A 12,064-nucleotide genomic window follows, 5' to 3' on the forward strand; every position below is an offset into this window, starting at 1 on the left:
CAAAATATCAAAGTGGGTTGAGTCCAAGAGATTGAGGTGATCACATTCACCATAATACAGCAGTGTTATAATAGCAGAAGGGGTTACAATGTTTCATCAATTACATTACGAATAAGAGATATCCAAGGGATAGTTCACCCAAAAATGAAAAGTTTTTCATAATTTACTTGACCTTATGCCTGTATGACTTGATTGATTGGGTGAGTAATTGATGACAGATTGTTTTGTTACATTTTTGTGCAAACTACTAAGAGTTCATTAAGAATAAGCAGTGAAATGACAAAAAACAGCTACCAAACCATCAATGTGCAGTATCTATAACCAAAACATCATCTCATATCTTCGTATTCTTTCCCGGTCGAAAGCTGTCACCGGCATTAAAATCTCAAACAACAATATTTATCAGCAAATATTACTGAAATATAAATCGCAAATTGTAATTTGTCAGTTCCTCTGGATGAAAGCATCGGTTTAACTGAAAAATTTATTTAAATTTCACAAATATTAATCAAAAAACAGCAAGTAACAATACAGTAAACACAATGTTTTGAAGTAGATAGACTGAAGCTAATATTTTTTTTAACAATGCAAATGAAAAATTGTAAAAGTCAACAAGGACTACAAACAGTTCACAGAATTAAAATAATAATAATAATAAGTTGAGACAAACCAAGCTTTTTGAATAACATAATTGAATACAGTAAAAAGACTTTACAGTTGACCTTGGTTGATACTGTGGTCAGTTGTGCTATCTATCAAACATCAGTCAAAACTAGTCTTGCACTTTTGTCAAATTAGATACGGTGAGAGCTGAACTTTTATTTGTGTGTGTTTGTGTGTGTCACCGAACAAAGTACATTGTGCTCTCATTTTATAAATAACATCATTATCCTTTTTTTAGTTCTAACTATTCTACCATTTGGGAAAAAGAGGATGCGGAACACTGGAGCTGGAATGCAAAAAAATAAAAAACTGTTTGTCAGTGAAAACAACTCCATGTGTCCACAAGTATCCACAGAATGGAACACATTTTTGAGAATCTTATCCACACCTGCACCTCTAGTATACATCAAGCACTGACCCCAGCTTGTTTTTACTTTTGATGTCAAACAGAAAAAGGTATCTTTTCAGTCCCTGTGAGCTATACTGTTTGTGTGCACTGGAGGTGTGCGAGTGCAGAGTGAAAAAATAGGGAACATAAGAGCGTATATGTGTACAGATTAACAAGGAATCTCTTGTTTTCGAAGCGTTTAAGAAAGGAATGCCCTCTCTTTGCCCTGTGAAATACACAGGCCTTTCCTTTTGGTGTCCCCAGCCACTGTTGGGGATTTCCCCAACTGTAAATCTAGTCCATTCATAGTGCTCACAAACTCTGGCTGACAACATTCCCTCCATTGCCACACTCCTCTTTACAACCGACCAACACTTCTCCAGGCGTTAAGTGTGTGTGTGTGTGTGTGTGTGTGTGTGTACGCAGCCATCCCTGAATTGTTTCCAGGGAAAAAAAAACCATTTCGTTCCTTTCTTTAAGTTAAAAACAACTGCAAAAGTGAACAATTTATCAAAACTGAGTTGTAGCTACAAGTAGGTACAGTATCTTAGAACAGAGGTTTCAAACTTTTTGATGCCAAGGAACCAGAGATATTGTAGTTAACTAATTATTGTAATTGGTTAGATATTGTAATTAACTAAAATCTTTTATATTGTTATTGTACCAAAGCCAAGTGGTGTGAATAAAATAATATCTGAAAAATTATTTATACATTTTTATGACATTTTAATTTTATTTTGCTGAACGTTTGTTTTAAACTATTTTTTTTCTTGTAAAATGCAAATATTAAGCAAGAATAATAATTATTCCAACTATCTGTAGTACAAACAGTGCAAGATGAGTTACCCACCCAGAGTTTAATACTCCAGGTATTAGAGCATGAATTAGTCCAGCTACAATTAATATGTTGTTTGCTTCCAAATAAATGACTTATAAACTGACGTTAGGTGATGCCAATGCAAGCAAACCTCCTTTTAATGTTCAGTTCATGCCACTGAGACCATGACATCTGGATAGTATAAATATCAGCATTTCACAAGCTTCAGACAAACTCTGACATAAGTTTGAAAGAAGTGAGGTTGAGAAGTCTGCAGGAAGCTTTTGACAGTAAGCTGAGCTGTCAGTGCACTTTTCCTTCAGCAAACCTTGCAACCGCTGAATGTTCTCACAACATCTGACCTTTTCTGTACTGATGTCATTGGGATGGTGGTAGAGGAACTGTGATTTCTCCAGTAGCCTCAGTAGTATAAAAGAAGATTTGAACAATTGCCCACAAAAATGAGACACAAAAGTAAACAGAAAATGTCCTTAAAAACAAACACTATAATATACTCAGCTGCACATTGTTTGTTTTGTTTGTAAATGTCTCTTGAAATTCGATGGTAGCCAATAATTTACTGCACAAACAAACTATTTTTAGCAAGTTAATGTATTCGGCATTTGGGTTGGACACACCAGCTGAGATCCTACAACTAACCTACAACAGTTTTTACCAAATCCCATTTCCATATTACTCCTCTGTACTCTACACAATGTAAGGCAGTGTAGTTTTATACATAGGGTGCAATTCCACGTTTAAGCTATACTTGGGTACAATTTAGATCTGCATTCAACGGAAATCTGGAGGACTTTGCTAGAAAATGTTTAGCGTCTCCACTAAACACATCAACTGGAAGCAAATTTAGCTCTGCCCTCATGACCTCACCTCTAAAATGGAAGACCTCATCACTATAAGGCACGGATTCAAATCCTGGTCATCCTCAAGTCCAACAAACTAATAGGACGCTTTGTGTCAATGTCGCTTTTCTGTCTGCTCATAGCACGTCAGAGGCCCGGGTTAGTTTTTCCTAATTGCTCTGTGGGGCTTGTGAGGGCAGTTATTTGCTATTGATGGTGCATTTGGGAGGAAAAGACCTTGGCTGACAAGAGCTCTGACAAATACAAGCAATGTATACTGTGAGTTATTGGAACACTGGATTGAAAAACATAAAGTCCTTCCAAAGAAACAATGAAAACAGCCCACGAAGACCACCAAAAATGACACTAGTACACAGAGCTCCAGTGGAAGCCACCAAATTCTGTTTACTGAATCCAATAAACCATCAAATGGGGAGAGGAATCAAAACATCATTTCAGTGTTATCTGTTATGATTTGATGTGACCCGATCTACAGTAAGTGTTCTCTTTCAAGTCATTGTGGAAGATGATACCTTTGCGGCTCCCAGACAAAGAAGGAAAAGAAAGTACATTAAAAAGTACAAGAAGTCATAAGAAAATGACAACTTAAGCACACAATGAACAAGTTTTATTGCTTAGAATATACGTACTTACTGGGAGGTTGAAATATTATTCCTTAAAATGCTCTGAACCGTCATACCTTGGCAACTATAACTGTCATTTTCTCAGACAAGCTTAACTTGGATCTTTCTTAATGTACACAACTGTTCAAAAGTTTGGGGCTGGTAAGTGTTTTCTTTATAGAAGTCTTATAATCACTGAGGCTGCATTTATTTGAAAAAAAAAAAATGCTGTAAAAACAGTAATATTGTGAAATTTAAATACATTTTAACATATTTAGTGAACGTGAAAGCATCGTTAAGCACAATATTATGGAAACTATACAAAAATACAGTACCTAATGCACCCAATGAGGATGAAGCCATTATTGTTTTGCTAATTAACTTTGTGTCACTCTCATTACCAAATGAAAAATATCAATGCAAACACTTATTTTTGATCCAAGGCCAACATATTTATGTTATACTCAAGATCATTGTAATGTGGATAGTAATTAGTTCACAGTACCATACTGAATGTATCGTTAGGAACAGTTCTGTTTACTTACAGGAATCCCTTTCGAATGAGTCTTGTCTCTTTTCAGTTGCCTGTGAGAAGTGTTTGTCTCAATTCTGATTTTAAAACTCAGTTTAATCATTTTGCTTGCATAGTTGAACTTTTTGTTTTTAAAGTCTGATAAAAAAATATTTTGCCATGTCACAATTCACTCCTGCATTTCATTAGTACATTGTACTGAAAATCAAGCTATTCACAGAAATCTCTAAAAAGCTTGTCTGGAGTAGAGACAGCAGCCAGGAGAGGCGGAGCTCAGCACAGGGTCAATTGGGTGGACGTGATAGCCATTACATAATGAAAGCATTTACATTATTACTCCCTAAAACTCCTTAAAATGACATGACAAAGATGAAACGTAATCATTTATAGGCTTTTCTAAATACAAAAATTACACACTTGCCCTGTGGTGGAGCAATTTAATCAATTATTTGCTTTTGGCAGCAACCTTTCAAAATTCATACAAGACTGTAAAACTTTCTTTTGTTCTCAATTTACAAAGAAAATAAAATTCCTTATTTACAGCCACTTATAAGCATAATTCAGAATTGACAACGAATTGGTCAGCAGTTTTGCCTGAGCGGTGGAGGATGTGCAGTTAATTTTATTATTTGCTTGGGCAATCCTCTGGCGTGACAAAGCAAATGGCCCCCTTGAGTTTATATGTTTCTATATGATTTACAGCTTCATTTAAATGTTAAGAGTACAGTTCCAACTGCCATTTCTAGATCTTTCACAACAAGTTGTGTATTCAGCCGGGAAATGCGTCATCACACATGCTAACTTTTTTTTTTTTGGCAACATGCACGAGTAGAGCCGTCCAGTGTGCTTCCAGAGTTCGCTGTTGTTACTTTGGAGAAGTAACTTCATTCTTTGTCTGTCAAAAGAGAAGTTCACTTTCTCTGGCAGCCAGGAAAACTTGCTCAAGGAAAAAGCAAGGGAGGTGGAATCAAGTGAAAGAGGATGACAAGTCAATTGGAAAAAGAACAGTACACAAGCTTGCAGAAAAAGCCTTTCTATGGTTATTTACCACCCTCGGGATTAAACTCTCGGATCTTTCTCTTTTTTGGAAAGTGAGGTGAATGTCCATATGGAAATGCTATATGCAGCCGTCTGTTGCCATGGCTTTAGAAAAACACCCAAACATATATGTGCGTGCTTCATCTACAATGTCTACAGTGCATTGTGGGAATGGTTCAGAGAGCTTACCCCACTTCTGCGGGTGTCCTTCAGTTTCCTCTCCAAGGAGATTATTATTAAGATGTATTTTCCTGTCTAAATCTGTAGTAACTAAGCAAATTATGCAATTTAGAGCTTTTTACTCTGTTTATGTACCAGCTCTTGAAGCATAAACAAGGAATTCAACAGATTAAACAGCTAAAGAATACCAAAACATACCTTTTTGGTTTTAACAGTAGAATGGCAGCAGTCTCCCCCATCATAGTTGCAGAATGCTCGGTTGTTGATGGCGTCGCAGTAATTATCACCCATGAACGGCTGGTGAGAAACAGATAAAACTGCTCTGTAACATGAAATCACCAAATATATAAACACAAATAACATCAGCAATACACTGTCAAATAATAGCGTGTCCCCCCATAAACTTCATCAATATAGTCATATAAAACCAGTAAGCAAGAAATAAAGAGACAAAAAAAAAAAAAAAAAAAACACACAGACTTGAGTCTGTTGCAGTTATGTTGCCCTGGAAAAACTGAGTTGGTATTCCCGGGCTTGTGGATGGTGGAGGCCACTTTTAATGCGGAAACCAAAGCCCTATTAAACTTATATGTGTTACTACACATTTTCATATTGACAGGCAAAAAGGTTGCCCAACACACCTGTGACCTTTTCCAGTTTGAAATCATCTCTCTGGTCCAACCCAAATGCTTTCAGAGGGCTGCTAATTACCACCCATTGAAACTGGGTCAGGATGAGTTGGGTTCAAAAGTCTGCCACAGCAAGACTTGTTATAAATGAGACAGAGGTGCAGATTAATTTGACTTTCAAGATAGCAGTGCCTTTGTTTTAGCAGTGTCCTTGGCGAGAAAAGTCACATGTGCTTTTAAGAAATTGTGTTTCTTCAAAGAGCAGCATACTGTACAGTATATGTAAAAAATGTCAGTTTAGTCTTTTCAGTGGCAAATGCCTTTTCAACAGCTCCTTCTGCAAGAAAACACAGTAGCTGTTTTTTTATTCCCATTCTGTGATTTGAGGAAGCTGGGAACATGATACCCTCTAAATTAGGTTTCCAGGTTTGTCTAAAATGCAAAAAGAAAACAAATTGCCCTAAAAAACAAAGGTGGTAACAAATCCCACTTGTCTGCTTTTGTTGGCCCTGTTAAACCTAACACAGATTAGGCTAGACTGCCCCAAAGAGCAAAAGTAGAGGAAGACACTAAGCACAGCATTTTTATTTATGTATTATACTTCAAAGAACGTGAGAAGATGGCAGAAACAACTGTTCAAGTTCATGCTCCAAAGAACAGACCTCCATGACTGTATAGAACTTAAAGCTATGGCTGGGAGATTACCTTGAAATGACTATTAGGGCATAATGTTGTAATCATGCAAACTTACAATGGGATTTTGGATATGGTGAACAGACAGTTAACTGAATAATATAAATAAATGAATCAAAATTTATTAATTTAATTTAATTTAAAACAAACAGAATAGAATGAAGTGAAATAATAGATGAATACGAATTAAATATTTAATAATAAATAATAAAATGATTTTCAACAAATAAAAAGCAAATAAATAAAGGAATATGTAAATATAATAAAAAAATAATAATAATAATTATTAAAAAATTAACAAATAATTATTTTTATTATATATACACACACACACACACACACACACACACATATATATATATATATATATATATATATATATATATATATATATATATATATATATATTTGTAGAAATATGTGAGGTAGGTCTTACTTCGCATCCCTTTATGCAGTGGAGGGCCTCTGGGATAGGGTACCACTTTAGTCCCATAGTGCATACAATGTTCTGTATGAGAGAAAATGACAGAATAACAAAGGTAATGTTTAAAGTTATCAATGTTCAATTGACAGCCACTGTGAGAGTTTTTAAACAACACTGTAAAAAAGCCTTTCTGAAGTTAAATAGAATAAAACAAAGATTATTGGAGCATGTCTTACAAGACAATATTAATTCTGTCTTCTGTCTTATTCTGTGTATTAAATAAATATGAAAAAAAAGAATTCTAATAAAAACAAAAGTATCTTTAATAAATTAACTATTTTTGTAAAAGAATTTTTTTATAGCTATAATTTAACTATATTTTGCTGAATGTGTTTCCCTTTCAGGAACTCGAGCTGCATCAGAAATGCTTTTGGAATTAATCTGCATGACTGCGTACTAAAGCACATGTGAAATTAATCCAGTAGAGTGGCGAGACGTCACGGGTGAGGTGACGTAACCACCAGGAAGCTTAAAAGCTGCAGTCCATAAGTTTTCCCCCTTTGTCGCCATCTCTGCATCAACCTGCATTTGAAGCTTTTTGCATAATTAAGCTCCTGTTAAGCTTCTGCTCTTCAGCAAGCGCCCTGTGTTGTTTCCGTCTAAAAGGTGTGTTTGAAGTGTGTGTATTGTGCCAATGCACAAATTAAGTTATATAGAGAAAGACAATCAGCATTTTAGTCAGTTTGTCCTCCCTGCCCTCGTTTAATTACAGGAGGGGATACACATGCTCTCTCTATTGCTTGTCTAGAAGAGAAGCATGCACAAGCAGCTCTCAAAGGAGCTGACTGTGTGCATTGTGAGCTGCTGCCACTGTGCACACTCAGCTCCTATCTGGCGCTCTTTGAGGAGGGTGCACAGGATCAAGATCCTTGCAGTTCTGGTCCCGCAGCTGCCAAGGCAGAGCAGCAATTGAAATTGTGGCAATCCAAAATGCATTTAGTGGAGTGGTTGCAGATGGGCATGGCCCTTCCTGTGACCTTACTATCTAGATCCAGTGCTCGCTCTCAGGGTTTTGAAGCATGCTCTGTGGTTTCTTCCCCCGGAATAAGATCATGTTGCTTCACCTCTCTTCCTCTGAAGAGGTCCATGTGGAGAGCATCGAACAGGATGAGGCTGGAGACTCATCACCCTAGTCCATCCAGTATGTGGAGCTATTAGAGGTGGTGACTCGTGCTGTGGCTAAATTAAAAATCGATTGGCTGGCTAAGAAGCAGTTAGATTGTCCTAAAAGCAAGCTAGACGTATGCTTCCTGCGTTTTAAGTCACCTCCTCCACGCTGGAGCCTTACTTTCTTCCCTGATCTCCAAACTGAGTATTTGAGATCATGGGAAATACCTTATTTAGCCCATCCTTTCAGCCCTAATGTCAGTAATTATTCTAACATCTTTGGGTTGAGAGAACATGGCTATGGGATGATGCCCCAGATTGAACAGACACTTGTTATTTATCTGTCCCCCCAGGGTCAGCATCGTTGCTGAAGATTCCGGCGTTGCCCACCAGGTCTTTAAAGACAACATCGATCCTGGTGGACAAAGCTTGTGCTTGTCTTTACACCATGGTGGTGTTGCAGCCATACCAAGCAGACCTGCTTAAAGACCAGGATGAAAGCGAGGAAGTGCAATCTGATGATATTAAAGAGTAGCACTGTGCTGCTGATTTATCTCTCTGGGCCACCAAAGAAACAGGGCAGAGCTATTGGCCTCTCCATGGCAGCAGAAAGACATCTCTGATTTAACAGGAGCACACATTCTTCCTTTTGGAGCACTGCTTGCTCCATCTGGCCTTTTCGGTGACACAGTCAGCTCTGTCGTTGAGAGGTTTCAAGAAGGAAAGAAGCAGGCAGCAGCATTCCAGTGGTTTCTTCCTTGCTATTGTCCGGTCTTAGGAGCTGCTGAGCGGGAGCAACCCCAGCCGTCTTCCTGCTCCTTATACAGGACGCAGCATAAGAAGAGCATCGCTTCCCATGCTCACATGCAGAGTGATCCGGGATTGGGGCGAGGATCTTAGCCAAAGTTGTCCAGGGAGATTGTGGTTCTGAGGACCGTTATTCTTTCTTGGAAGACTTTGGCGGAGAAGTCCTGAAGACTCAGGCGCCAGGCTTCTGAGGGCAAGCTCCTCTGGAGAAGAGCGGTGTACACCTCATCATATGGTGCCTGGTCTGTCAACCCTGCCACCTCCGGTGCTTCAGGGTAAAGCAGTCTCCAGGGAGCACAGTTCTCAGTGTCCACCCAGAAGCTTGTATCCTCCAAGGAGGTTATTAGAGCGGCCAGTTCAGTTGTTCCCTGCCAATCATCCGCTTCATGGTGCTAAGCTCCCTGCTCAAAGTACACCAGAGGTTGGTCTCAAGAGATTTATTCCCTTAGTAGACCATCTGGCAGGGTGGAAACTTCTGTCAAAACTACGTGTACTACGTCACACCGACTGTGATATCTTGCCGCTCTACTGGACTGATGGAGCTGGAGCTGTGGATATTTTTAACATTATAATGTCCCGAAGTTGAAACAACCACTTGAATATATCCAAGGTATGTGGTGGGAGCCAGTGTTGAGCTATGAGTTTTTTTGCAGACGTTAAACCGGCCAGGTAGACAAATTTTTGCAGCTTAGAGAAGTCAAACTGAGAGTCATCATTCAGTAATAATACAGAGGGTGTCACTGGAATCGGATATTCAATGATTTTCGTCCAAAAATGGTTAACCTTTTCACATTCCCACATCATATGGAAAAAGGAACCAAGTTGTTGGTTGGGACATTTATCACAAAAAGGACTGAAGGAGGAGTCAATACAATGTCTTTTGAGTGGGGTCCAATAAGTTCTGTGACAGAAGTTATAGTGAATCAGTTGGTGATTAGGATTCCTAGATGAAGTAAAAATGTTCTGCCATACTCTTCCCCAGTCGGTGAGATCCTCCTGTTGTTCACAATCTCTTTCCCATGCACGCTTTATAGCTAGGCGATTTGCTGAAACCTCTAAGGCCTTCCCGTACATCCATGAAGTAAAGTGACTAGAAGAAGACGATTCAAACCAAGCAATGATCGGATGTATAGGAAGTGTTTCCCCCCAGGGCACCCCATAAGCCTTCATGGCTGACCTTAGGCGCAGATATAAAAACAAAGAAGAGGGTTCTGGTCCATACCTCTCACACAGTTCTTGAAAGCTTAAGAAACGTTATGGACCAGCAATATCTTTTAATGTATAAATGCCCTTCTGCATCCAGTCTCTAGAGAAAAATGGTATACCTCCCGAACGGATATTATTATTATACCAAATAGGTGTATGGTTGTGTCAAGTATGCAAGAAATTAATACATTTTTCCATAAGTTTGAAATTGACTACTGTGTAGGCCATGATTGGACCAAAAGCTTGCAAACATTGTTTGTTGTTTAGCCCAGAAAACAGTATATCTTGTAACCTGTATTTGCCAGCTAAGCTCTACTCTATCTCTCTCCAAGGAACCCTAGAGAGCGGGTCTAGCCAATCCTTAATGAATTTGATTTGAGGGGACCTATGATACAATTCGAAATTCGGAAGCGCTAATCCTCCATTATGTTTTGCACACTGCAGTGGTTCAAATTTCAATCTGGGTTGCTTGCCATTCCAGATGAATTTACGAATTTTAGAATTGAATTGTGCCAAAACATTTTAGGTGCAGGTAACGGAATCATGGAGCTAAGAAAATTGATTCGTGGCAAAACATTCATTTTAACACTCGCTATTCTGGCATGTAATGATAATGGCAACGAGGTCCATTTTTGGAGATCTTGTTCAACATTAGTTAGAATTTGCAGATAATTGGCATCAGGTATGCCATGGAGGGAAGAGTGAACAACAATGCCTAAGTAACTTAATGAAGATTGTATGGAGATATTACAAGGTAGTCTAACTTTCTTAGCCATGCTATTAAGTGGAAGCAAAGAGGATTTAATTAATTAATTCTGTACCCAGAGAGCCCACTGAACTTTTCAAATACCTTCAGTATCTGGGGAAATGAAACTTGAAGATCCGAGATAAACAGTAAAATGTCATCGGCATATAGTGATATATGTTGCTTGTGAGAATTAATTGAGATTGAACAGACATTTTCCTGTCTTATCAGTTGGGCTAGTGGCTTGAGTGACATTGCAAATAGCATAGGGGATAATGGGCACCCTTGTCTTGTGCCTCGTTGTAAATTAAAGGGTAAAGAATGTACTCCATTAGTCATAACAGAGGCCGTGGGGTTTCTATATAAAACTCTTATCATGTTTATGAAGCCTTTACCCAGACCAAACACCTCCAAAACAGACCAGAGGTAGTCCCACTCCAGCCTGTCAAAAGCCTTCTCCGCATCCAACGAAAGAACCGCAGCTGGAGTGGGACAACCCTGTGATTCATGGATGACATGCAGTAGTCTCCGAATGTTGTCCTGCCTATTAGGCATGAAGCCAGACTGGTCAGGATGGACTAAAAAAATCACATATCGCTGTAGTCGCAAGGCGAGAATTCTGGCATACATTTTTATATCCGTGTTTAGCAAACTAATGGGTCTGTAGTTTGCACAATCCGTATGATCTTTCCCTTTTTTGGGTATCAGTGATATAAGTGCCGTATACATCTGCAGGTGAAAAGCGCCCACCTTTACTGCCACGTGGATGGCAGTCAGGAAGACAGGTCCGAGAAGATCAAAATATTTCAGAAATAATTCTGCAGGGATCCCGTCTAAGCCTGGCGCCCTACCTTTCTTAGCACCTTGTAACGCCCCTTTAAGTTCCTCCAAAGTAACTGGCTGTCCTAAAGATTCAGCTTCCTCATGACTAAGTCGAGGTAGAGTAAGAGACTGCAAAAAGGCAGTACAACTTGAACTTGAGGGATTAAGTTCAGACGTATAGAGTTTGGAAAAGAAATAGAAAAATGATGAATTAATTTCTTTGCTATTCCCAACCAGTCCTTTAGAAGGGTGCTTAATTTTTTCAATGTAGGCTTTTGCCTGATTTTGCTTCAGTATTAAGGCTAAAAGTGTGCTCGGTCTGGCACCACAAAAGTAATAGGACTGTCTGGTTCTGTGAATCCCAAATTCTGCTTTCCTTCTCAAAAGATCGTTCAATTCCGCTTTAAGGGTCTGAAGCGTCTTATAATTTGAATTAGAGAAAGAAGATTTTAGTGACACATCAAGTTTTT

At 38.6% G+C, this 12,064-nt stretch overlaps 1 protein-coding gene across 2 annotated transcripts in view; it reads right to left on the reverse strand.

Moving 5' to 3' along the window:
* The window catches only part of LOC132137160 (pappalysin-1-like), a 124,818-nt gene that overhangs the window by 1,618 nt on the left and 111,136 nt on the right, over positions 1–12,064 (reverse strand). For both annotated transcript variants that reach the window (XM_059547454.1, XM_059547453.1), the window contains exons 20-21: positions 6,860–6,931; positions 5,300–5,398 (exon numbers count right to left, since the gene is read on the reverse strand). In XM_059547454.1, the coding sequence (XP_059403437.1) occupies positions 5,300–5,398; positions 6,860–6,931 (171 nt within the window). The remainder of the gene's footprint in view (positions 1–5,299; positions 5,399–6,859; positions 6,932–12,064) is intronic.

Source organism: Carassius carassius, chromosome 4 (assembly GCF_963082965.1).
Source record: "Carassius carassius chromosome 4, fCarCar2.1, whole genome shotgun sequence".
NCBI classification, from domain to species: domain Eukaryota; kingdom Metazoa; phylum Chordata; class Actinopteri; order Cypriniformes; family Cyprinidae; genus Carassius; species Carassius carassius.